At 32.3% G+C, this 24,407-nt stretch overlaps 4 protein-coding genes across 5 annotated transcripts; all 4 read right to left on the minus strand.

The window, feature by feature from the left end:
- Positions 1 to 32: 32 nt before the first annotated feature.
- LOC129883026 (pentatricopeptide repeat-containing protein At3g22670, mitochondrial) lies at positions 33 to 2,889 on the minus strand. The gene is made up of 2 exons (XM_055957563.1): positions 2,871 to 2,889; positions 33 to 2,031 (listed from the first exon to the last, which is right to left on the minus strand). Exon 2 carries the CDS (start codon positions 2,019 to 2,021, stop codon positions 297 to 299), a length of 1,725 nt encoding a protein of 574 aa, XP_055813538.1. The 5' UTR covers positions 2,022 to 2,031; positions 2,871 to 2,889; the 3' UTR covers positions 33 to 296.
- Positions 2,890 to 6,908: 4,019 nt separating this feature from the next.
- On the minus strand, positions 6,909 to 8,624 carry LOC129883697 (pentatricopeptide repeat-containing protein At1g71490-like). Its single transcript, XM_055958308.1, has 5 exons — positions 8,446 to 8,624; positions 8,039 to 8,395; positions 7,890 to 7,938; positions 7,634 to 7,696; positions 6,909 to 6,980 (listed from the first exon to the last, which is right to left on the minus strand). Exons 1-5 carry the CDS (start codon positions 8,622 to 8,624, stop codon positions 6,909 to 6,911), a joined length of 720 nt encoding a protein of 239 aa, XP_055814283.1.
- Positions 8,625 to 12,222: 3,598 nt separating this feature from the next.
- Positions 12,223 to 15,047, minus strand: LOC129883028 (pentatricopeptide repeat-containing protein At3g22690). The gene has a single exon (XM_055957567.1). It carries the CDS (start codon positions 14,955 to 14,957, stop codon positions 12,444 to 12,446), a length of 2,514 nt encoding a protein of 837 aa, XP_055813542.1. The 5' UTR covers positions 14,958 to 15,047; the 3' UTR covers positions 12,223 to 12,443.
- A 532-nt stretch (positions 15,048 to 15,579) lies between these two features.
- Positions 15,580 to 21,845, minus strand: LOC129881828 (homocysteine S-methyltransferase 2-like). Of its 2 annotated transcripts, XM_055955934.1 has the most exons (8): positions 21,747 to 21,845; positions 20,591 to 20,780; positions 17,546 to 17,602; positions 17,027 to 17,256; positions 16,807 to 16,936; positions 16,493 to 16,696; positions 16,295 to 16,366; positions 15,580 to 15,967 (listed from the first exon to the last, which is right to left on the minus strand). In XM_055955934.1, the coding sequence occupies exons 2-8, from the start codon at positions 20,759 to 20,761 to the stop codon at positions 15,815 to 15,817; spliced, it is 1,017 nt and encodes a 338-aa protein (XP_055811909.1). In that variant the 5' UTR covers positions 20,762 to 20,780; positions 21,747 to 21,845; the 3' UTR covers positions 15,580 to 15,814. The 2 variants fall into 2 exon arrangements, with proteins under 2 accessions (XP_055811909.1, XP_055811910.1); XM_055955935.1 differs by lacking the exon at positions 21,747 to 21,845 and having other exon boundaries at positions 20,591 to 20,930.
- Between the last annotated feature and the right edge of the window lie 2,562 nt (positions 21,846 to 24,407).

Raw genomic sequence — 24,407 nt, forward strand, 5'->3', positions numbered from 1 at the left:
ACAGAAAAATAAATAGAAACTGCTAGAATGTCTTCAAACTAGAAAAGAGTCCTCAACCCAGTAGAATAATTATTCTACAAATAAAAAGGAAAGAATTCTAAAATTTGGGATCAACTATTACATAAGGTTATTTTACAAAAATCATGATGTTGTCAACCAAATCTTGCTTTACTTCACTAAAGCTTCCTGAATGTATCTTATGGGCTCAAAAATATGCCTCTGATTAACTAGCTCCATAAATGTCACTAGAAGAAGGAAAAGAATTGTACAACATTTTCCTACAAAAAAGAGAAGATCTATTCTTCAATATTTATAGGCCTCTTTGGTGAAATGTCTGGTGCTTGCTGCTTAGCTTGTGACATCAGTTCTTCTACATATTTCTTTTGTTCCTTTAAACCCCTTTTCTCAAGTTCTTTGACGAGATTATCATACATGGTATCTGTAGGGAGGAACCCTCGTAGAACTGCTAGTTCAAAAACAGCACAAGCACGCTCAGGATTCCTATTCCTACAAAGACCACGAACCAGAAGAGCATATGTTCCAAGATCCATGCTCACGTCATTTTTGAACATGTGGTTCAATAAGAAGGATAGAACCTTCAGTCTTCTCATTCTGCAGCACATTTTAAATAATGGTGCGTAAGTAGAAATATCGGGTTTGCATTGACTCTCCTCCATTTTCTGGAGAAATTTTAAAGCATCCTCTTCTTTAGAGTTGTGTGCAGCAATTGTAATCATGGTGTTATGTGTGAATGTATCAGGTGAGACTCCTTGATTTGGCATATCTTCAAATATATCGTAACAATCCTTTAGTCTCCCACTTGTTCCTAACATAAGGATCAAGCTGCTGTAAAACGAATTATCAGGGGCACAACCATTTTGTTTCATCTTTTCATACACATCCAAGGCTTTGTTCAATTCCTTTGCTTGTCCTAAAGCTTTCATAGTTATAGTATATGTCACCACACTTGGTGAGCACCCCTTCATTTGCATCTCTTTGAAAATAGCATCAACTTTGCGGAAGTCTTTTTCACGACAATAGGCTTCAATGAAGCAAGTATAAGTAACCACATCAGGGCTAAAACCATGTTCTTCCATATCTTTAACTGTTTTATTTGCTTCATCAATTTTTCTAGCTCCTCTGCACCAACCATGCACTAAGATATTATATGTTCGAACTGATGGAGCTATATGATTCTTCAAATCTAGGTAAACCTTATGAGCATGCTCCACACTTCCTCCCTTCACCAATGCATCGATTAATAGATTCATCGCACTTGTATCCTTCTGTAAGCCAAATTCCTCCATTCTTTCAAATGCCTCTATGGCATCCTCATATTTACCAGACTTGGCAAACCTTTTTATGATTTTACTCATAGTATTCAATGAAACATATCCTTGTAAGTGACTCATTTCGTCCAATAAGTCCCTCATAAGACCAAACTTCTTTGATTTTCCTAAGTTGTCAACCATTAGATTATACAAGTCGGAGGAAAGAGTGACACCCTTTTGCACTTTTGCCCATTTAAAAAAACCGTAACAAGGTATCCACTCGAAACTGAACCTTTTCAAAATTTGCTCAACCAAACACTCTGAAAAAACAAATCTGCTTTTATTCAATGCATCCACAACAGCATCGGGTGATTTGAAATGAAATCTCAGTACTTTGCTGATCTTATCAACATCGTTTTCCGTTAAATCACTTGCCAAACTTGTCACATCAACTTCTCTTGCACGAAGCTTCTCATTTTTAACCCATTCTGAGAATGAGGGAAGTAAGAAGTCATCATCTTCCAGTTCAACCGCTGCTTCCTCCTTCTTTACAATTCTAACCCAATCTGGAAGTTCTGGTGACTCGGTCACCTTTGGCTGCTGATTAATGTTAATTGTCTCAGTCATAGTACAAAATCTATCGCACAACAAATTCTCAGAAACATAGTAAACAGAACTCCTCCACACATACAGACGCCTTTGAGGTCCCAAACACCAGAAATGTGGGAAACGCTTCAAGTTGGATATCATTTCAACTAACCTGGAATGACAAAAGTCAGACAGAACCAGCAGTGAAACATCTCTTTAAGATAGACAATGACGGGCTGTTCGGTTTCTGGCATAGAAAAGATAACAATGCATAAAACTCTACCTAATTAATACAATACTTGATATCACTAATATAGCGTTTGGTTACCATGTTTTTTTTTTTTGAGACAAGTAACAGTTCTATTCAATAAAAACTTAGCCATCCTAGGAAAAGGTGCTAAGTTGGAAACTTTACAAGCATCGAAAGGGTGCTTAAACCCCTGCCCAGAACCCTATATAATTATACATTGCCAATTCATTATACTAACCCTCCTACTTCCCCACATATTCTGTTTACACCAAAAATCCTAATTTTCTCGATAGAACTGTTTGATTACCGTTTTCGTCCCACATAAATAATACATTGTATAAATCTATTATTTATGTTGGATCGAATGTGAAATAACAATACATGAATTAGCAAATACCTAGATAAGAACACACTAAAAATACCCTTGAACAAAGACATCTCATTGTATGCTACTGCCGTCATTTTTAATCTTGTATGACCGTACATCCATCTTAGCCACAACTCATCTTTAAGGATATGTGTAGACTTTAACGGCCAAACACTCTAACACTCACTTCCAAGGGCAGCTCAACCCTAAAGCCATCAAAATTACAAATCCTCCAAAGAACCCCAAATTCAGTTCGCTCAAATACGAAAACATATATATATATATATATATATATATATATATATATATATATATTCACGCACAAAAATGAAATAAATTCGACTAAGAGGCAAGATTAAACGAAGAACCAAGAGCAGATGAAGGAGATACATACCTAAAAAGAGACAACCAGATATGATAAGGCCAATGTAAAATGTTAGTATTAATAGTGAGAAGCAGGCACATATTTTTGATATTTTATTATTGATGTAATTATAATTAAAAATTATAGGTAATTAAATTTATAATTACTTTTTATTTTTGAATTTGTCTAATTCACTTCAATTTAAATCAATTATGTATTAATATTTCCTTTGTAAGATTGTATTTAATTCTTTGAAATGTTTAATAAAATATTTCAATCTTAAACTAATTACATTATTAAATAATGACTTAAGTTTTAAAGTTGTCAGCATATTTCACTTAGACACTCCAACTAAAATTAGTACCTATTGAACACTTATAACTATTCAAAAACTGTTCCTATTGGACATTTTTTTATGATCAACAAAAAATACGAAGAATGTGTGATACACTTGCTGTGACATGGCAAAATGATTAATTAAAAAATGACACATGGCACTGGCCCCCAACATTATTGAAAAAACGAAAAAAGGCCTAAAATACACCTTAACTATGCGAATTGGTATAAAAATATCCGTCATCTATCTATCAAGCCTAAAATGCCCCTGACGTCAACCTTTGAGGTCTGTTTTACCCTTATCTCTAATAGTCAAAAATATTAAAAATGGAAAAGGGCCAAAAATACCCCTTGCTACACCCCTTTTCCATATTCTTCTTATTTTTCCTTTCTACTATTATTCTGCGATATATCGTGATCGTTATTTTAGCTGAAAAAGTACCCATTATACAAATGGCAGTCAAAACAGTAAAAATTAAAAGAGAGTTGACTGATGCATATCTGAAAAATTCTAACTTTATAAATTGTAGAAAAATTCTAACTGAAACATTCAAAAGAGTTAAAGCTGTAGAAGAAATTTAATTTTAAAAAATAATTAAATTGGGTCAAAAAATCGCCGAACATCCATTTTTCCAGCGAGACTAATATAAATCAAAATTTATTTTCTTTAAAATTGTGAAAGAATTCAAATCCTAAAGAACTCACAACACAGAAAACGTCAACAAATCTTAATTGATGTTTGAGGAAGAGAATGAGATCAAAAAATGACAGCTACGGTGTTGATGAAAATCGGAATAAAAGGGAGGGGTAGGTAGCAGTTATAATATATTTTTTAATAATTTTTTGAATCCAAATGAATGTCATAATTTAATTTGTCAATAAAAATTGAAAAAAACAATTTTAAAAAAATGCTGAAGCTAAAATGGAGAAAGCTCAGAGCTTTGAAAATTAACTAAGGTGTAGAAGACGAATGCTAAGGGGGTGGGTGCTTTTCTTTTTTGGTTTAAGAAATTATCATTTTAAAAAATATTAGAAAATTCTTTGTAGTGGCAAGTGTCAATTAAAGAAGAGAAAGTGTAATTTTTTCTTTTAAAAAATATTGTTTCAGATTTCTTCGCGGGCTCAGCGAGAGTGCAAAATATATTTTTTGTCAAATCAATATTTTGTGTTTAATAAGTATATATTTGAATAATTTAGGTGTTCAATAGGTATTAGTGTTAGTTGAAGTGTCTAAGTAAAATATGCGGACAACTTTTAGGAGCCATCGATGACACATTTGAATGCTTTCTAAAGATAACAATCACGATAATATTGATTTTTTGTAATTAAAAATATTACAAAATATTATATAAGTTAAAAAAAATAATACTCCAATTGGATATTCAATGAAGTGAAGTCTTAATTTTATATTTTAAAATATTTTTAGAATAATTTTGATAGTTATATAACAATTGTCTCTATTGAAAAAGTTTTCAAAAGTACAATCAATAAGAGAGATTTAAACATTTGTATTGTTATAGAATGTATAATAATTTATATATGTTTATTCTTGTCTTATAAAATATTACAAAAAATGTTATATTGTCAATTGAAAGAGAAAATTAATTATTATTAAATTATAATCAATTACCATATATTTATAGAATTTATGAGAATAATATATTATATACATACTATTATTCTCATAAATTCTAAAAATATATGGCAATTGAGCCACCGCTGTTCACTTTCATGTATTCATGAGAGCAATCCAGCAATAAAAAGATCAAGTTTGGCTTTCAATCACCAGAAAAAGAACAAAAATAGTTTCAAACTCTTAACTTTCAACATACCCAGTGTACTGATTTTCATCGTTGAAATTTCGACAATTCTACCTCGACTGAATTTTATTTTATTTTTTATAAAATTGATTAACAAAGAGGATTATTTGTACCTTTTTTTGAATATTTCTATAATGTTAGTAGAGGTGTACATGGATCGGATTGATTTGGGTTTTTCAATTACCAAATCGAATTATTTGTGTGGGATTTTTAAATCTATAAACCAAACTAATAAAATTCGATTTTTTTCAACCTTGAATTTTTTCAGATTCTTCCGATAAAGTATCCGTACAAACATATAATTAACTTGAACTTCAAATGTTTTTTTAGTCCTATCAAATATAATTATATAATGTGTTCTTAAAAAAATAACACAAAATATAATATGAATGATGACACTAAAGTATTCAACAAAGAATAATAATGTGCATTATTCATGGCAACAATGTTCGAATTTTGAATTCCCATACCCTGAGACACCTGGTTTGGATACAAAGAAACACTCCCAGAAACAGCCTGAGCATAACTTGCCATTTGCATTTGCAAAACCTGATTTTATATTTTGCATTGGATTGGGCATACCACCAAAACCATCATTCTGATTCAAGAATTGTGGTGGGTTGACAATATTTTGGGTCAAGAATTGACCTTTATGTTGAGAATTAGCATTATTCATCTGGTTCATTTGGTATGCCAAAAGCTGCCCAGGGGAGAAGTGGGTATTCGGGTTATTGTTTGGAATTGCCATCTAAGACTGAATTTGCATATGGTTTGGCATAAAGCTTCCTGGGTTACCCATAACATGATGAAATTTAATCAAAAGAACCAAAATCAAACATGTAAAATATAATCAACTTAAGACACAAAAGGGATAAATTTAATCAAACTTATGTTTTTTCATGTTTGAAAAAGAAGTATATATTTGGTGTTTATTTACTAATGACTTCTATTGGCATTTAGTACGTCGAATTTTAAAGTAAAAGGGAAGCAACAAATCAAAGGAGGAGGAGGAAGGACGAAAAAGAAGAAGAGAAAGGTTGGATCTAACAGATGGTAAGTAAAGTTTATGAGCGAGCATTCTACAAATTTATCCTTATAATTTTTCGGGTGTTAAAAATGGACCAAATGAAAAGAAATCACCCTTTGGTACATTTAAGGGCAACATCAAACTGAACAAATTCACAAATGAATACCTGACTTTGCCTCTTAAAAACATTGGTAACTGCACCTTCAACGGTGTGGAACACATATACGACAACATCAGTGGCGGACCCAGGAATTTTATGAAGGGGGTTCAAAAAAAATTAAACACGCTAATAAAAAAAAAATGTGCTTATTCGGATTCGAACTCGCAATCTGAGACAAGTTAAAGCGAAATATTGAACCTCATTTGCCACTGAGCTAGTCCTTTGGCTTATGCTCAGGGGGTTCAATGTTAAATATATATACATAAATTAAAAATTTTATCTTATATATACAGTGTAATTTTTTAACGAAGGGGGTTCGGATGAACCCCCTGAACTTGCCTTGGGTCCGCCCCTGAACAACATACCCAATGAAATTCCATAAAGTGGGGTTTGGGGAGGGTAGAGTGCACGCGGACGGTGGAGGTAGAGAGGTTGTTTCCGAAAGACCCTCGGCTCAAGTGTATCAAACCTAGTAAAAAGAAGAAGAAAACAATGGAGAAATCATAAGAGAGAAAACAGTAGTAACAACAAAATAGTATGATAATCAAAATGCAAATGTTCGTTTTACAAGTTTTTCTTTTCTAGAAAGAGGTTTTCAGGTTAACGTTGGTGTGTCCAGGATTCAAGGTTCAGTTTAGTAATGCAAATCCAACCTTCTATCTCTTCGTGGAGGACTTCGAACCATCTCTCCATAGCTACCTTATATTCATAGGTGCGAAACGAGGTCAGCTTGAAGAACCATCTAACAAACAATGACCCCAGATATCAAACGCCAGACTTTCATCCATTGTTTGCTTCTGCATTTTTGGTAAAGAATGAAAATCAAATCAATTATTTCAGTTTCAGCAATAATGCAGCAATTCACAAATTAAAACAGAAAGGATTATCAGTTCAAAAATGAATTGGCACTGCAGTGTTTTGTTTGTATTTCTGTAGCAGTAGCACATGCAAGCTGATGTAACAATCAGGCATTCACTAAAATGCTATTATTTTTTTTTGTATTTATAGAACACCATGATATAATTTAAGTACGCTCTATAGTATGCATTTTTCATCAGAACAGTTACGAAACTTGATGTTCCAACTTCAAAACAAAAATTAAACAGCTCGACCCAACGAAAGGTGGTAGTACTTTTATAACTTAATGTTGAAATTCATCTTAAAACAAAAGTGACAAGTTCTCCTCTCAAGATCTATTAAAGGCAGTATTGATATAAATACTTCACGGAACACATGAAAAGAAGATATTTGGAATAGAGTAAGTCTGCAGCAAGGAATTTGAGAGAGTAAATCAAGAAAAGTGCATCGGTATAAAATGAAACATATGCTGCAGGGAAAGAACCCTGGGTATTCTAACTGAGATCATAAGCCTACAAAACGAATGAGAAAATACACTTGACACTTGAACAACTTATTTCATCAGTATTCTGTTTAAAAAGTCTTTGTCTACCTTGAAGACTGATATAGATTCTGTAAGTGTTCCCTTACTTTCCAAAACCTGCGAGGCTGCAACCTGTAAAGAGAAAAAATCATCACCGATCAAAAATATCAAGAAAACCATCCGAGCTTCAGACAAGGGGGAGTGAAAAGACACACAGTGCATTGCAAGAATCACAAGCCAAAGTATTAGCTAACTTTTCTCTGAGATGGTTAAAAGAAAGTGCTGGTATGCATAAAACAAGACATTTAATGCCAGAGTTATTTACCTCAACCGTGGCAGAAAAAGCAGAATGTTTGATCAAACTGGCACATATTCTGCATGAGCAATGAGAAATACCTCGCAACAGGAAACATGAGCAAAGTTCTTATGGAAATAGTCAAAGGACTGGACATAGTCTCGCCTTTCCTTTACTACAAACGAAGTCCTTCACAAAGTTCTTCTTCGGACGACGAATCCTCTGTAGTCAAATGACCAGTGTCTTTCATTAGCCTATTCAGTCCTCCCAGTAGACAATAAATTTCATTTGTTTGGCCACTGGAGGTATCTGCAACCAAAAAGGGAGAAAAGCCAGAACCCGTATCGACCCATGCACATCCTGGAGACTTTCTTACACCAAAATCCTGCCTGAAGGTCCTCACTTTTGCCAGTTTGTTCCAACGCCCAGCATCTGCATACATATTAGCAATCAACACATAATAGCCAGGCTTATCAGGCATCAGCTCCAGCAGTTTCTCAGCTGCCCACTCTCCTATCTCAGTCTTCCTATGAATCCTACATGCTCCAAAGAGAGTTGCCACATTTCAGGTGTTGGCTCATAAGACATCTTTATGATGATTTCCTCTGCCTTTTTAAGTAGACCAGCCCTACCAAAGAGGTCAACCATGCAAGAGAAGTGCTGCAAATGAGGACTTATACCATAAGTACTTTGCATCTGTTCAAATAGTTTCTGGCCCTGTATCACAAGGCCTGAATGACTACAGGCTGACAAAGCAGCAACCATGGTCACATGGTCTGGTTTTTTAGTCCTTTAAAGCTAATAGATGTTAAATTATTTTTGATTAAAAACAATATTTAATAGATTCTACACGAGCAAAGAGTTAGAGAGGCAAAAGAATGCAATATCATATTATAATTTGTTAAATAGACGTGTGTGTAAATTGATCATTTCAACCTTTAAGGGTGAAGTATGAGCCAATGATGAATGCACACCTAATTGTGAAATAGATGACGAATTTTTGAGGCATTAACACCATGAAATGGAGTAATATATTGTATGAAGATGCAAGATATATTATGAACAAGAAATAGGCAAAAAGTACATATATTAGGACCTCACCAATCATCAAAAGAACGAATCTCACATTACATTAGATGTTCACTCCTAAAAGAGTCGGAATAACATGAGAGATCTTTGTACTTGGCTCCGTTTGTTAGTTGAACCCTCATGTTTATCAGTTTGCCAACTGAACTCTTAAACCCATTAGAACACAACATTTCAAACTCCTTTGACCATTGACCGACTTATGTGGCGCTGAATTGGATAAACGCGTGAAAGCACACATTTAAATGCGAGTACATAACATAATTTTACATTAAAAATATTTTTAAAAATAATAATTAATTTTTAATTTTTTTTTTTAAAAAAACCTATCTTCTTCAACCACTCCCACCCTACACCCAACTTTCTTCTTCTCCAACCCAGCCTCTTCCGTGCCCCAATCCCCAAAATTCTTCTCCTTCAACCCTTCTCTTCTTCGAATTCACCCATCACACTCATTCTCTTCCCCGTCTTCTTCTTCTTCCTCAACTCTTTTACTACAAATCAGCATCCTAGCCCTAGCCCCTTCATTCTGCCCCACACCCTTACCTCTATAATATTTAGTTTTCTAGATTTTAAAAGTATTGATACCGTTGTATGTGTTAGTTAGCTTCAAAGAAGAGGTGTGCGTATGGATTAACATGAAGGGTGATGATGGGTATTGAAAAATTTAAAACTCCATGGATGAATTTGAGAAAGCTTAAAGAACAATAAATGAGTTTGGTAAATTTGTGAAATTAATTTTAGAATGTGATTGATGCTTGTTGGGTTTGTGTTGGTGAACTTGTAGTTGAATTTTCAAGTTAAATGGAAAAAATTTCACCTGTTTGGCATGAATTTGGTGTTCAATTTGTGAGTAATATGAAGAACATGGCTATTTAAAAATTTTCAGAAATTGCAAAAGTGGCCTATTTGATTTTTTTATTTTTTAAAATATAATTTCTTATGAGTCATTAAAAAAATGACGTGGAATGCCACATGTAATCGAGTGTATTACATGCACAATGATAGGATGAAAAAAGGATTTGAAATGTTATGTTTTAATGGGTTTAAAGGTTCAATTGACAAATTAATAAGTAGGAGAGTTCAACTAGGAGTGTGCAAAAATCTAACCGACCGAAAAACCGAACCGAAAAAGCGTTATTGATTTATTGCTATTAGGTTATTGGGTTAATAGTTATTTAACGATTTTATAAAAAAATTTATTGGGTTATTAGTTCGGTATTAATTTTTTAATATTGATTTATTGGGTAAACCGATAATCAATTAATATTATAATAATTTACTATTTTAGCTTTTACTCATACATAAATTAAATATCAAATTATCAAACAAAATATATTAATATAATCACTATAGCAGACTATTAGTACCCTACACAATTCACATTTCACACTATTTCACAGTTTACAATGTATTTGCCCTTTAAACTTTAGTATTACTTTAGGTTCACAATGTCAAAATCTAATTAAAGAACTAAAAAGGCGGCGACTACGGTTTACAATGATAATGACAAGGGTTAGACAATGGCTAGGGTCGTGAATTGTGAGTATTCACAACAAGAACATTTGATTTGCTTGTTTCCTGAATGCCTGTATCGCGTTAAATTGTTGGAGAAGTCGTATATTTATTTTGAAAGCATTTTTTTATTGGCTAAATTAAAAATTGAACCATTAAAGATGAAAAACCGATAAACTGAAAATCGATAATAAATATTTTATTGGTTTGGTTATTGATTTAGCGTATTTAAAAATCGAAAATCGATAATACTTAAAATCGAACCAAACCGACTGATGCATACCCCTAGGTTCAACTGACAAACGGAGCCAAGTACAAGGGTCTTTGAGGTCATTTCGGCCCTAAAAAAAGACAACAATTAGACGTTAGTAGAATTAAAAAGATACCCATAATAATCCTTAATTCTTGAGTTCCCTCAAAATATTTGACTAATGTTATGAAATATTATAGTGTGGATGTTCACTACACCAAGAGGTTACTCTTACTAATTATCTCCATTACTTTTCTCCATTATGAATATAACCTCCACCTTTATGATCATTATTCTTGTAACCTTGTACCTCCATAACCTTCTCCATTATCTTTATGATTAGTGTCATGTTTATGACTAACCTTTTGTATGCCTCTATCTCCTCTGGCGCCATGAATTCCTTTCCGATCATCTCTACAGTGAATGCCTTTCCGGCGAAATTGAGTCACAATTCTCTTTTGAATCCCCATGAAAAACCCTCTTATATTAAGAAAATCAGTTGCATGATAGCTATGTATCTGCGCAAGTTGCATAAAGAAATATTAAAATTTCCCTCCCCCACTTATTCCCATGCTAAAAAGTTCCAATTTTGTGATAATTTGTTGTTACCTTTGAGCATTTTCCCTTTCAATTCTCTAAACATTAGTTTTAAGAAAAATAAAAAGTTAATTTGACAAAGAAAAATGAAGCATTCCTCAAAAAAGATGAAATATTTGTATGAAATTGGGATTTTTCAGTTAGGATGAAATTCATTTTTGAATTATCATTGGTTAGTGTTAATCCTATATTGCATGGTCCTTAATTTGTCTTGACATATACTAGAAGTATGTTTGTATTTCATGCAGATTCTTCAAAATACATTGAAATTAGAAAAAAAAAAAACTTGAATTACATAGTACTCTTCAATTACACAAACATTTGCGCCTAAAATGGGAATTTAAAATTAAAATTATTTTTAAATATGAAAATGTGTCCTCATTCTTGGGACAAACAAAAAAGAGGGAAGAAGAGATTGGATTTCTTACCTCAAATGACTTTAAATGGAAAAACATGGTCAATGAGAATTCATATAGTCGACTTTAATTTATTTCAGACTGAGGTGTAGTTGTTGTGTTGCACATAGACCATAGTATTCTTGGTTTATCTTGTATTTTCAATGAAGTAATTGTTCACTCCCCCTTAATGAGTACAATGGATTAAATCTTGGTGTGCATGGACTTTGTTGAATCTGATATTCCACATGTACTTAATCATTGGCTAGAATCCTGAATTTCTAGTTTCTTTTTAAATGTAATCCCCTAGCAGCATCACCTTAATTCCCCAAGACAAAACTATGTACGTTTTGAAAAATGTGTATCTTTTGGTTGGCTTTGAGTTTATCTCGTGTTGAGAGATAGCATTTTACCTTCGTATTTCATATGCTGAAAATGTTGATCAAATTTGCTAATGTTCTTTGTGGTAATGGACTTAAAGAAATGCAAGATAACAAATCAGAAATGTCTTGAGTTGGTAGATTCTCTCTAGTTTCTATGACAATGGGTAAAAACTCAAAAGCTTTCTTAGCTTAAACAGTGTAGTTCTTTTTCTCCTATCTTTCCTCTTTAGATCACAATTAAGGAATTGGGTAAAGGGAATTGATCTGTCATCAACTCCAATTGCATTTGATGAAGTAAACTTGAGAAAGTACCAATACAATGTATGTATCATACAAACATATACAACATGCAGCTTAGCTACCAATAATCACCACAAGAACACAACCCTCCTTGGAAAAAATGGAAACGGTTGTTATCTCGGACAACAATATGCCGGTCATATACTTTTGAAACAAACTTTGCAAATGAATGACAATCTGAGCACATGCGAAGGTTTTTCACTATACGAATGGGATGTCCCTGAGATGTAGAGATGAGTCCATATGCCATGGCTATTTTCTCGCTGTGTCGATTAAGCAAGAATTCTTTCTCTTGTTCATCAACATCCATCAGAACATTTGTTAGATCAGGTACATGACCTGCCTCTCTAACCCTGCAGTTCATTTCGTCTAGCATTAGGCAAATGTGTGTGTGTTCTGGGTGAAACTCATCACCTGAAGTAAACTCATGAATGTTCCCATTCACCTCGACTGAGCTTGAACCGGGGTTCTTCTTTATCCCTCTTTCCTTCATGGACATCCTTACCTTGGCAACATCAGCCCACTTCCCTCCCAGAGCATAAATATTTGAAAGAAGCACATGGATCCCAGCTTTATCTGGGGATGATTCAGAGATCATATCAACTGCATAAGTTGCCATCTCGTTGTTTTTATGCATTTTACAAGCAGCAAGAAAAGCCCCCCAAACTGCATCATTGGGCTTCATTGGCATGTTTTTTATTATATCAACAGCTTCTTTCAATAAGCCAGCGCGACCAAGCATATCAACAATGCACCCATAATGCACTATCTGTGGTGAGACGCTATGGATCTCTTTCATGCTCTTAAAAATTTCCATTCCTTCTCCTACTAAGCCCCCATGGCTACATGCTGTCAGTACAGTCACAAACACAACTTGATCAGGTTTCACCCCTTCCCGAAGCATCTCATAGAATAGTTCGACTGCCCGCCTACCATTTCCTTCCATAGCCATGGCCCCGATTGCTGCAGTCCAGGCAGAGACATCCCTCTCTTTCATTTTGTTGAACACTTTCATCGCACTTGCAGGATCGCCACACCTAGCAAACATGTCAACAATCACGGTACTTAGCTGCATATCTAGATGAATTTCGTACTTCTCAATGTAATTATATATCCACTTAGCAAGATCATTCGCACCTAAGTATCCACATGCAGATGCAACACTGACCATTGTCACTCTATCTGCTTTAATCCCCTCATTCTGCATTACACGAAATAGATGAATTGCATCCTCAAACATGCTCTGCTGTACCAAACCACCAATCATGGTGTTCCACGACACGAGATCACTCTCAGGCATCTCATTGAAAGTTCTGCAAGCTGCTTCCACATCACCATTTCTCAGAAAGCCAGCAATAAGTGAATTCCATGAGACTACTGTCTTGTTTGACATCTGATCAAAAACTCTGCAAGCCCATTCTTGACTCCCACACTTCATGTACATATCAATGATGGCATTACCAATGGAATCCCAATTCTCTAACCTGTTCCTCAAAACATATGCGTGACACTGCTTTCCTAAGAAAACATCAGCCATCTCTGTAGAGGCTGATATAGAAGACAACAAAGTTACTCTATCCGGACAAGGTCCTCCACAGGATAGCATTTCACCCAAGACCTCAAGTGCTTCCCTTACCATCCCATTCCGTACATAGTTTGATAAAATTGTGTTGTAAAGTACCAAATTACGATCAACACATTCCTCAAAAAGCCTTTTTGCCTTACCCATAGATCCACATTTCATATACATATCTACAAGAGCATTTACCATAACAGTATTAACCTTCAATCCTGCCTCCCCAATATAACCACACACTCTTTCCGCCAATCCCAAATCCCCCAACTTTGCACAAGCCGAAATCACACACACCATTGTCACAGAATTCGGCATACCACCATGCTGTATCATTTCGAAAAACAAAGCAACCGCCTCTTCAACCTTCTCGCTCCTCGCATACCCGGAAATCAAACAAGTCCAAGACACTAAATTTCTCTCAGACATTTTATCAAACACTCTCCTTGCTTTACCCACCTCCCCACATTCACCATACAAATGTATCAATGAATTCAAAACAAACACATCATCACCAAAACCCCATTTCAAAGCCAAACTTATGACTTGAATTCCTTCAGAAAATCTCCCATCCTTCGCACAAGCACTCAAAACCAAAGGAAAAGTATACCCATCAGGCTCCACGCATTCAACAACCATTCTAACATAAACCAATACAGAATCATAAAACAAACCCGCTAAAGAATACCCTTTAATCAATGAATTGAACTTGTATGTATTATCATAACCTTCTTCGTTACTACTACAGAAACTGTCAAATGCTATTTGTGCATATTCCATGCTATCGTAAGAACCCAGTTCGGAGCATTTAGCAATGAGTTTACCGAGAAACCCCGGGTCTTGATTGAACCCTTGTTTTGTGAAATGGGCGTGAAGTTGTTTGATTTCGTTGAGATTTTTGCAGGATTTTATTAAGTTGGTTGTTGTTGAAATTCGATTGGATTGAGTTTGTGTAGTGGAGAGAAGAGGGGAAAGAGACAGAGTTACGACCGTTGCCATTGCTATTTCAGGTGTTTATTAACTTTTCCACAGCTTTCAACTGACACCATTCTTGCTGACCAACTCCATTGACAAGAACTACGCAAAAAGGTTTTTTCACTTCTTTCCAAGAGTTCAATTCCGCTAATTTTCAAATATATATATATATATATTTTTAATGAAACATGGTCAAAACTTACTAAATTAGAATTGTCTTTGAAAATGAAGTGAGTAATTTAAAGTGAAGATGATTTTTTTTCAAAATTTTATGATCAAACATGTTTAGATGTTTAACCATAAAATAAATTAGAATTATTTTTCAATTTTTGTGTGTAATTTAGAGTGAAAAATAAAAACAATTTTTTGTTTTTGAAATTTCTGAAATGAAAAAAGCGAAAATGTTTATTTTGGAATTTCTGAAAGTTCTTGAAAAAGGTGAAGAATTTTTTTTGAAATTTTACAGTTAAACTGTTTCCATTGTCCAACTCCAAAAAAAGTAAAAAAAAAACGTACCTTTTTCTATTTTCAGATGAAACATGGTTAAACATCTTCTATATATATTTATCGACTATAAATCATATACTCATTAAGAGTAAAATAGAAAAAATTGTTGATACTAAGTATAAAAAATATTTTTATTTTTTTAGAATGAACTAAAAAGAAAACAGGATCACATAAATTGAAAACGCAAAAAAAGTAACATGTATATGAGAAATTGTAAGACCTTTGTTCTCTGAATGAGTAATGTGAAATAGACCTACCTCTAAAACAAAGGGAACACTAATAACACTATATCACCATTGTTCTGAGAAACAACATATAACACAAATCATTTTAGTTCCGTAACTCTTTTAACATAGTAGCCCCAAAAACTCAGTTTAAACCCTGTGAGACCTGCTGGAGAGAACCTTGGAAATAGCTCTAATGGTATTTGGGGTGGTCCTGCAGCAACCTCCGACGAGAGATGCCCCAGCCTCGCACCACTTGTCCACGTATGGCACGAAATCGTCCGCTGCAACGCCCCTTGAAGCCTACAACGATATATATAATCATTCATTTGAACCTTCAACATCAATTTCCAGCCAAAAAAGAAACAAGATAATGATTGCAGCCTATCTAAGGAGTATCTGTCTTTTCCCCGTGCGAAGTTTGTAAATAAGTGATTGTTCGATATTGAGCGAGAAGTATCCGTCTTTTTGCTAAACAGGATGGATTGAACTCAGAATTCATTAATTAAATGTTTTTTTTATAAATGTCAACTAGTGTGGTAAGCAAATTGCTCCCGGCTGTTCACTCATTTGATAACCATACATGTTATAAAAACAAGAAAGGTTATATACAGTACTGAAAAGACTTACCTCCCATTCCTTCTTTTGACCATCATAAGTCTCACCGCTGTTAGGATATACAAGTATTGGTTTACTTGTTACCTGTATATCATTTGGCCATTGAAGGCTGAAGCAATTAACATTTCAGAGTTTTTAAGATAAATTTTGGTACATGACGAGACGTTACTCTTTACATATCAATATCACAAACCAAAGAAGTAAATATACCTTTCGGATCAATTGAATCAGCCCCTGAATGTATCTCGGAGGGGTACAATTGATTCCAATTCCAACAACTTGCTTACACGAATCAGCAATTGAAGCACATTCAACAATGGAATCTCCACTGACTACATTGGCACCATCTTTAGAACTGAAGGAAAACCAGGCAGGAATGTTAACAGCCTCTTCCTCAAGAAGCTCAGCATAAGCCTATACCAAACGAAAATGGAAGTTCAGCACACAACTAAAAAATATAATTTCGAGTTGAGGAAAATGAGCAGAGTATATACGATATCGTAAACGATCAAGAAAGTATATACCTGAGCTTCAATTTTATTTGGAGTTGTCTCGAATGCAATTAAATCAGCACCTGAATTCGCAAGAACCTGAACTCTCCTTCGATGAAAATCTTTCAGAGTTTTCACAGTAATTGCATCACCATAAATTCCACTGCAAACAACGAAGGGCAGAGTAATCAATTTCTACAACTTGCAATTGAACATATCTACCGTTCTGCTAAGACATTGAACATTAACTCACCTATATTCAGAACCATCTGCCAAATAAGCTCCGTAGCTTCCCACAGACGCTGCAACCAAAACCGGATTACGTTTCAAACCGGTTCCGTCACCAAAATCATCCCAAGAACCTTTGGAAGCTCTGTCGTTATATATGTTTCGCGCTTCACATGCTATCTCCACGCTTCTTTTGAGTAATGCTTCACTTTCATCCCTTGAAATTCCCCTGGCTTCAAATCCCTGAAGGGTTGCCTGTCTCATGCAAATGAAAGTGAAATAACTAATGTGAGCATTAGTAGTTATTGCAAAGAGCAAATAAAGAAAACAGAGATAATAGCTTAGATAATCACTCAACTATAGTCTTTTTTCTCAAAGTCATTCAACTTTGATTTTAAGTCCAAAGTCATTCAACTATGAACTCTTTTCTCAGAAAGTCACTAAACCAAAGAAGTAAATATACCAAAGCTCTGAGAAAAAATTTCATAATTGAGTGACAATCTAAGATATAATCTCAAAAAAAATACATAAGTTCATCGCAAACCTGATAAGATGATGAGATTATAATGTTGGCACCAGCTTCCAGGTAATCTAGATGCACCTGTTACATAAAAGGAAAAATTACTAGAAAAACCACTTTTTAATAAATAATTACTGATTTTAGCGATACTTTTTATTTATTACCATTTATAGCAATATATAACAATATTATGATATATCTACTATGTATTAAAAGTGAATTATGCATGCAATATAAATGTATTATAAGTGTTTTAAAATATATTATACTTGTTTGGTAAGAAATTGACATAATGTATTATAAGTGTATTAAAGTATGTGATAAATTAAGTATCCATGAATAAAACTTATATTATATGAGTTTTATAAATTATTCTCACAAATATGTATTAAAATTGTATTATAATTGTATTATAGGTGTTCAGTGAAAAAAATATATTATTGCTATAAATAGTAAATATTTTCTTAATGTTGTACATTTATATAAATTTCCCTACATAAAATAGAATAAGAGCCCGTTTGGATGGGCTTTAAATTGGTCAAAACCAACTTAAAGCCCCTTTTTAGCTTTTGGACGTATTTGTCTAATGTTAACTTTAAGCCAGAAAGTTCTTAAAGTCAGTTAAAAATGAAAAGTTAGGATTCCTAACTTTTTTTTTCTAGGTGCTTAAAGTCATTTTCTTTGACCATGGAAATTACTTTTATATCCCTTATATTTTAATTAAATTCTCAAACTACCATTTTTATTCTTTTAACCCTAAAATTCACATAATTTTCCTCATTTAAGCACTTTTATCCAAACACTCAACTGCTTATTTATAAAAATAATTTTAGCACTTCAAAATTCTAAAAGCACATCATACATAAAAGTTACTTTTTTAAGCCCATCCAAACGAGCTATAACAATGGTACATTTCTTTTTATTTTTGTCATTCCTGTCAAATATTGTTGGAATATCTATTGGGTCGACTCCACCAATAAGGGGTGCTACTTACCTTGTTAGGATCCGTTAACTTGTCCTCCTCCTTAGTCCTTATTCCTAGTATATAAGTACACCATTATAGAGATTTTCCACATTAATCAACGGCTAGATTGGACGGCTAGGGTTTACAAGAGAAAAACACGTTCTACACTCCTAAAAGATATTTAAGCCGTGTAAAAATAAAAATTTGTCGATCTTGTGAGAATTCCTAATTGTTGTAGATTTGCTTCCGCTACGAGATAGACATAAGTCTCCTAAACTAGCATAATACGATTCAAATACTACAAATTCAATTGGATAAAGACAAGCCAATCGCTAATCGACACCAAGTATACCCTCTACCAACTTTTTTCTTTCTAACATTTCCTAGTTTAATTCAAAGGAATTAGGAAGGTTTGAATTAAAAATGCATAATGGTAGTATATGCTTTGCTATTTGGGCAACACATAAAAGATTTAATATTTTATTAAAACTTTTGTAATCCGTGACCAAATGTTGCACCTGCCTTCGACTTCAACATAAAGAGGGTGAAACTATGTTCATTTCAATACTTTCTATGACGTAGGCATGATTCAGGAGGGGATGTAAGAATTGATGATATGAATCCGATAGAATTTAATAACTTTACGTATGTATATAACTTGTTGCCGATTTGTTACACATTTATATGTAGACTTGGATGTGTCAGCATAATAACTGAAACAAAATGATGAGGTGTCAAAGATAAGATCAGCCACATTGGTTCTTGTCAAAGTAATGCAATCGAACATCATAAGACTAATGAATTTCTCCCACATAACACCTCACATGTCCCACAGAAAATTATAACATTAATAAAATAAAATAAAACAGCAAGCAGAGGAAAGCTCGAATCTTCCACATAAAAAATTTAAATATTATGAAGAAATTAACAATATATACATATACATTTACGATATAATTTTCCAATAAGGAGTGATCAATTAACACCCCCCTGACAAGAATGACTCTGTCGCTGTCCTAGCATGATGATATGAGGGAACTTACATAAATATAACGGTATTTATTATTTATAGTAATAATATTTTTATTATTAGACACTTATAATATATTTATAATATAATTTTAATACATATTATTAAAAATAATTTATAAAAGTTATAAAGTTTTATTCACGAATAATATATTATCACACACTTTAATACACTTATAATACATTGAGTCAATTTCTTACCAAATCAGCATAATATATTTTAAAATACTTATAATATATTTATATTGCATGCATAATTCACTTTTAATATATGACAAATATATTATAATATTACTATAAATGATAATAAATAAATAAAATATCTCTAAAATCAATAATTATTTATTAAAAGTGTTCACCCAGATAATTTGTCCATGATATAATAGCTTTACATATTTTAGTTCTTTAGTTAGTTTTTAATAAATTTCAATCTACGAATTTTTAAGAAAATCAAGAAGAAGATATTTAAGAGGATGAACACGTCAAGACTATATATATGAAAAAATTGAACGTACACGACACAAATCTTTAGTTTGTTTTTTTCTGATTGTATGAATCCTACCTGGTAAAGGTTGAAAAAGCTATTTTTAAAGGATCCTCCATTAAGTGGAATAAATTAAATTAATTTTTTTTAAAAAAAATGAAAGTGAAAAAATATAATATTTCCTCTAGTCTATATTAAGTAAATTATTGATGTATATCATATTTTTTTTAAAAAATATTTAAATATATAAATCAAAATTTACTTTTCACAATTACCTTTTTTATTATTTTCATTTCATAATAAAAAGTAAAAAATATTTCTAACTCTCTAGAACTTTGAATAATATACTCATTTTAAACTATAAAAAAATCACAATAACTCACTTAATACGAACTAAAAAGAGCAATTAATAAAAAAAATAGTGCACAACATTCAAAAACAAAAATAAATAAACAACACGTATTAAAAGCAAATGCTACATCAATAAGGCTACTTACTAGTCCAATGAGTGCCCCAAAAAAGATTAAAAATAAATAAATTCAATATAGGCATGCAAAAAAAACACAGAGAGAGAGAGAGAGAAAAAGAGTACCCTTCTTATTAGATGAGGAGAGCTAACAAGGCATTTTGCACTCCAAAGAGGATCATTTAAGTCAGCACCGTGCCTTTCCAGCTCCGTCGCCAGTCCACCGTCTATCACGGCGTAGCCACCACACTGCCGGAGGAAATCACTCAAAAATGTCGACCCACTTTTCAATCCCATTTTTTAAAAATTATAATCTCTGCAAAAATATTGACTAAAAATTAATGGAGGGGTCGTGTAGAAATTAGGAGGAAAGTGAAGATATATTATTTTGAAAACTTTGCAGAAGTTGGCACAAGTTTATAAAGGGAAAAATGAACTTAACAAGAAGTGTCTACAACACACACACACATACATATATATATATGTAGTATGTAGTATGTACACTTCTCCCGTCTCAGATTATTTATTGTGAGTTTTAAAATTAGTGTAACAAATTAGTTGTTGTTTTAAAAGTTTAGGACAATGTTTTTTTCAATTCTGTTTTATCCTTAATACTTTCTTATAAATTTTTTAGTTGTATTTATACTAAAAATAGATATGTATTTTTACTTGTCTAATTTTAAAAAATAAGAAATATATTATTCATTTCTCAGTATTTAGATAATCACTTGTAATAATTAGAGTTAATATAATAAAATTATCATTTTATTTATTATTTCTTAAAAAGTGTATCAAATTAAATATGGACAAGTAATATATAAACGAGAGAATAATAAAATTTTCTTGAAGACTACAAATAATTCATTATAATAAATATTTAATGAATAGATATATTTTAAGACATAAATAAGGATAAAATAGATAAAACTCCTTCTTGTTAATATTTTTCTTAAATAACATGTAAAAGAGAAATACGATAGATAATTTGACACAAAAAAAGTAAGAGCCACGAAGTTTGAATATTATTGTAATGTCCTCAATTTTTTTTTACCACTTAGATCTATCCATTCAAATACTAGAACTTCATCCCTCCTTTCCTGATGCAATAAAGAAGATTTTTAAAAAATATTTAAATTAATCTTTCATTTTCTCCGCTTAAAATTGGGATATATATTTTAAATTAATTCCATGAATATTAAAAAGAGATATATCCTTTATTATAAAAGTATTATAATATACTTCAAAACAGAATAAAAATAAAAAATAAAAAACTGGAACCTACTATCTTAAAAGCTATCATTACTTGAAATACGAGTACTCCTGCCTGAAAATTTAAAAACTGTACAAAATTTGAAATTGACTTTTAATAAGAAATGAGGAAGAAGATATTTTTTGGGAGATGGATAACTTTACAAACTAATCTCCCTTATAGACAAGCTGCTGGATTTGTTCATGTTACTGAATTCAAGTAAAATGTATTTGGACATTTTTTTAATAATGTATCTAGACAATTCATCCAGCATGTATTTGGACAATTTTTTTTGATAGATTAAAAAATATTTTTTGCAAAATCAAATTTAGTTAGACATTTATATATTAGTTACATATATCTTGTGCACATAAAGACAAATTGAATTATTTTGCCTTTGAGCCTATTTCACATGATGTGTCGTTTTTTATTTAACACCGCTGCACAGTCAATGAATGAGAGTGCCTTTACATATAGTTACGATCCAATTTCGAGATCACTCCATACACATAATATTAGCTAATTAATGAGGGAGGAGGAAATTTCTAACCCACAAAACGTAAATAAGTGGAAGTATATTAATGGAATTTAAAACCTAATTCTAAGCCAGCACATAATTAGCTAGTGTCAACGCCGTCTTAAACAAGAATTGACGTGATTTAATTTTTGCTTTTCAAATAATAAAATAATTAACTTGAGTTAAACGCTAATGTTGTGTAGCATAAACAAATCCACTTATCATGGCCTTATAGGTGGACAAAATCATTAAAAATAAAATAAAAGCACAACTAGAAATTCTTTGGATTAAGATGCTTTAATAATAATTTGCGGAGGAAATTGCTTCACGCTATTTCTAAATTCTTTTTTAAGTACCACGTTTTATATCTAATCACCCAAATATTTTGGGTATTAACAACTGTTTAATTAAAGCATATTCTGTGGGAGTGTTCTGCATGTAGGGAAAATTGTTTTCATGAAGAAAAAATTTGGAAAATATTCTTTAGGAATATGTCGGTTTTTTACTTATTTTTTTATGTTTGTACGTTAAAAAAAAGATTAAAAAAAAGATTATCCTAATTTTTTTGTGTGTGGGTAATCTAAGACAAATATTGTGTTATGGGTGGTGGGGGTGAACCCAGGAAATGTTTTTTCATGATCAGGTGTTTTGGATGGTGAATAGGACACAATTAATATGAAATGTCTTATTTTTCTTGTTTTCACTAAAAAAGCCATTCCTTGTTCTCCCAATCAAACTTCAACCAAGCTCGATAATGAGCTTCAATGGATGAGCTGATTCACTCCTAAGAGAGATGAGAAAGAGTAATTGGCTCTATTATTCAGAGAACCAATTTGGGAAATGAAAAATTATGTATTCTATTTCAGATATGAGGTATATATATGTACAGGTAAAGTGGAGTCCAGTTGTAACCAACTAATCTATCCTATAACTACCTTTAACAAACTTCTAACCGACTAAACAATTCTAACAAACAAACTATACAATGTGTGTATATAATTACCTAAGCTAATCTATCTTTTAAGACTCACAAAATTGATCGACCAAACATGTAAAAATTAAAAAATATTTTCCTTCGTCTAAACACACCCTATATCCAGATTAGGAGTTTGGAGGTTCTAAAGAAGAGAAAAATATTGCAGAGCATGCTTTCTTTTTAAAAGGAAGAGAATATGTTGATGATAGTGGGTTCAAACGCACAACTCTAGTGTGGAAAAGCATTTTCATGGCCCCTTCCTAACCACTAAGTCATCGGTCAATTTTGTTAGGTGATTCACAAGTTAATATAGTTATATATTTATTTAATTTTCTAATACAAATACAGAATCTACGAAAAAAGTATTGAATTCGTTCGAACCCCACTGAGCTCCACCCCTGCATGCTTATCACAACAAAAATTTTGGGTGATGGACTGCTCATGGCTACATTTTCCTTTGTTGTATACAACTTTCAAAACCTACCCTTCCCCTAAGACAATGGCCAAAAAAAAACATTTTTTTCATCTGTTGTTTCATATTCGTTTTTGTATTTCGTTTAATGTGGATCAGGTTGTATAAGATCCATAAAAAGGGAAAGCATTTTTTACCTGGAGTGAAAGTAGAAATCTAGATATGATTTTTGTCGAACTCAATAACTTTTGTTCAAATAATATATTTGTATTAGGAAATTCATCAAATATCTACCTATATTTATATTAGTCTCTTCACACTGAGATCGTGTCTTTTTTGCAAAATTAAATGGTGCATCTATTTTTTATAAAATATAAACTTATGGATCAAATTATACATTTAAAAAAAAATTGAAATCATGATTTGAAATCTCAAATCTGATTATTTTTTTTGTGGAGAATTTAGGATATAAAATCACAATTTCATATTGCATGTCCAAACATTGATTTCAAATCATAATATGAAATTGCATGTCCAAATGCAGGTCTTAAAGAGACAATTACCTTAAGACATTTTTTTTATTATTATTAAAATGATACTTATTTTTTAAACGAAGAGAATAGTATTATCAATCCTCAAAGGATAACAGAATGTAAACGTATCTCAGTAGAAATAGATCAAAAATTCTGAATTCCTAAATTCTAAATTTTAGAAAGATAATTCATTGAATTATGGATATATTGTTTATACTTATATAGATTCAGTAAATGTAAATATAGATTTTCTTTA

This window comes from Solanum dulcamara, chromosome 3 (genome assembly GCF_947179165.1).
Source record: "Solanum dulcamara chromosome 3, daSolDulc1.2, whole genome shotgun sequence".
NCBI classification, from domain to species: domain Eukaryota; kingdom Viridiplantae; phylum Streptophyta; class Magnoliopsida; order Solanales; family Solanaceae; genus Solanum; species Solanum dulcamara.

Coding starts and splice junctions, on each gene's coding strand:
- LOC129883026 (XM_055957563.1), bottom strand. CDS start 2,021: ATGATATCCAACTTGAAGCGTTTCCCACATTTCTGGTGTTTGGGACCT.
- LOC129883697 (XM_055958308.1), bottom strand. CDS start 8,624: ATGGTTGCTGCTTTGTCAGCCTGTAGTCATTCAGGCCTTGTGATACAG. Junction 7,697..7,889: donor CTTTTTCTGCCACGGTTGAG/GTAAATAACTCT, acceptor TTCTCTTTACAG/GTTGCAGCCTCGCAGGTTTT. Junction 6,981..7,633: donor AATCTATATCAGTCTTCAAG/GTAGACAAAGAC, acceptor CCAAAAATGCAG/AAGCAAACAATGGATGAAAG.
- LOC129883028 (XM_055957567.1), bottom strand. CDS start 14,957: ATGGCAACGGTCGTAACTCTGTCTCTTTCCCCTCTTCTCTCCACTACA.
- LOC129881828 (XM_055955934.1), bottom strand. CDS start 20,761: ATGGGATTGAAAAGTGGGTCGACATTTTTGAGTGATTTCCTCCGGCAG. Junction 17,257..17,545: donor TAATCTCATCATCTTATCAG/GTTTGCGATGAA, acceptor TGCATGAGACAG/GCAACCCTTCAGGGATTTGA. Junction 16,937..17,026: donor GCAGATGGTTCTGAATATAG/GTGAGTTAATGT, acceptor CGTTGTTTGCAG/TGGAATTTATGGTGATGCAA.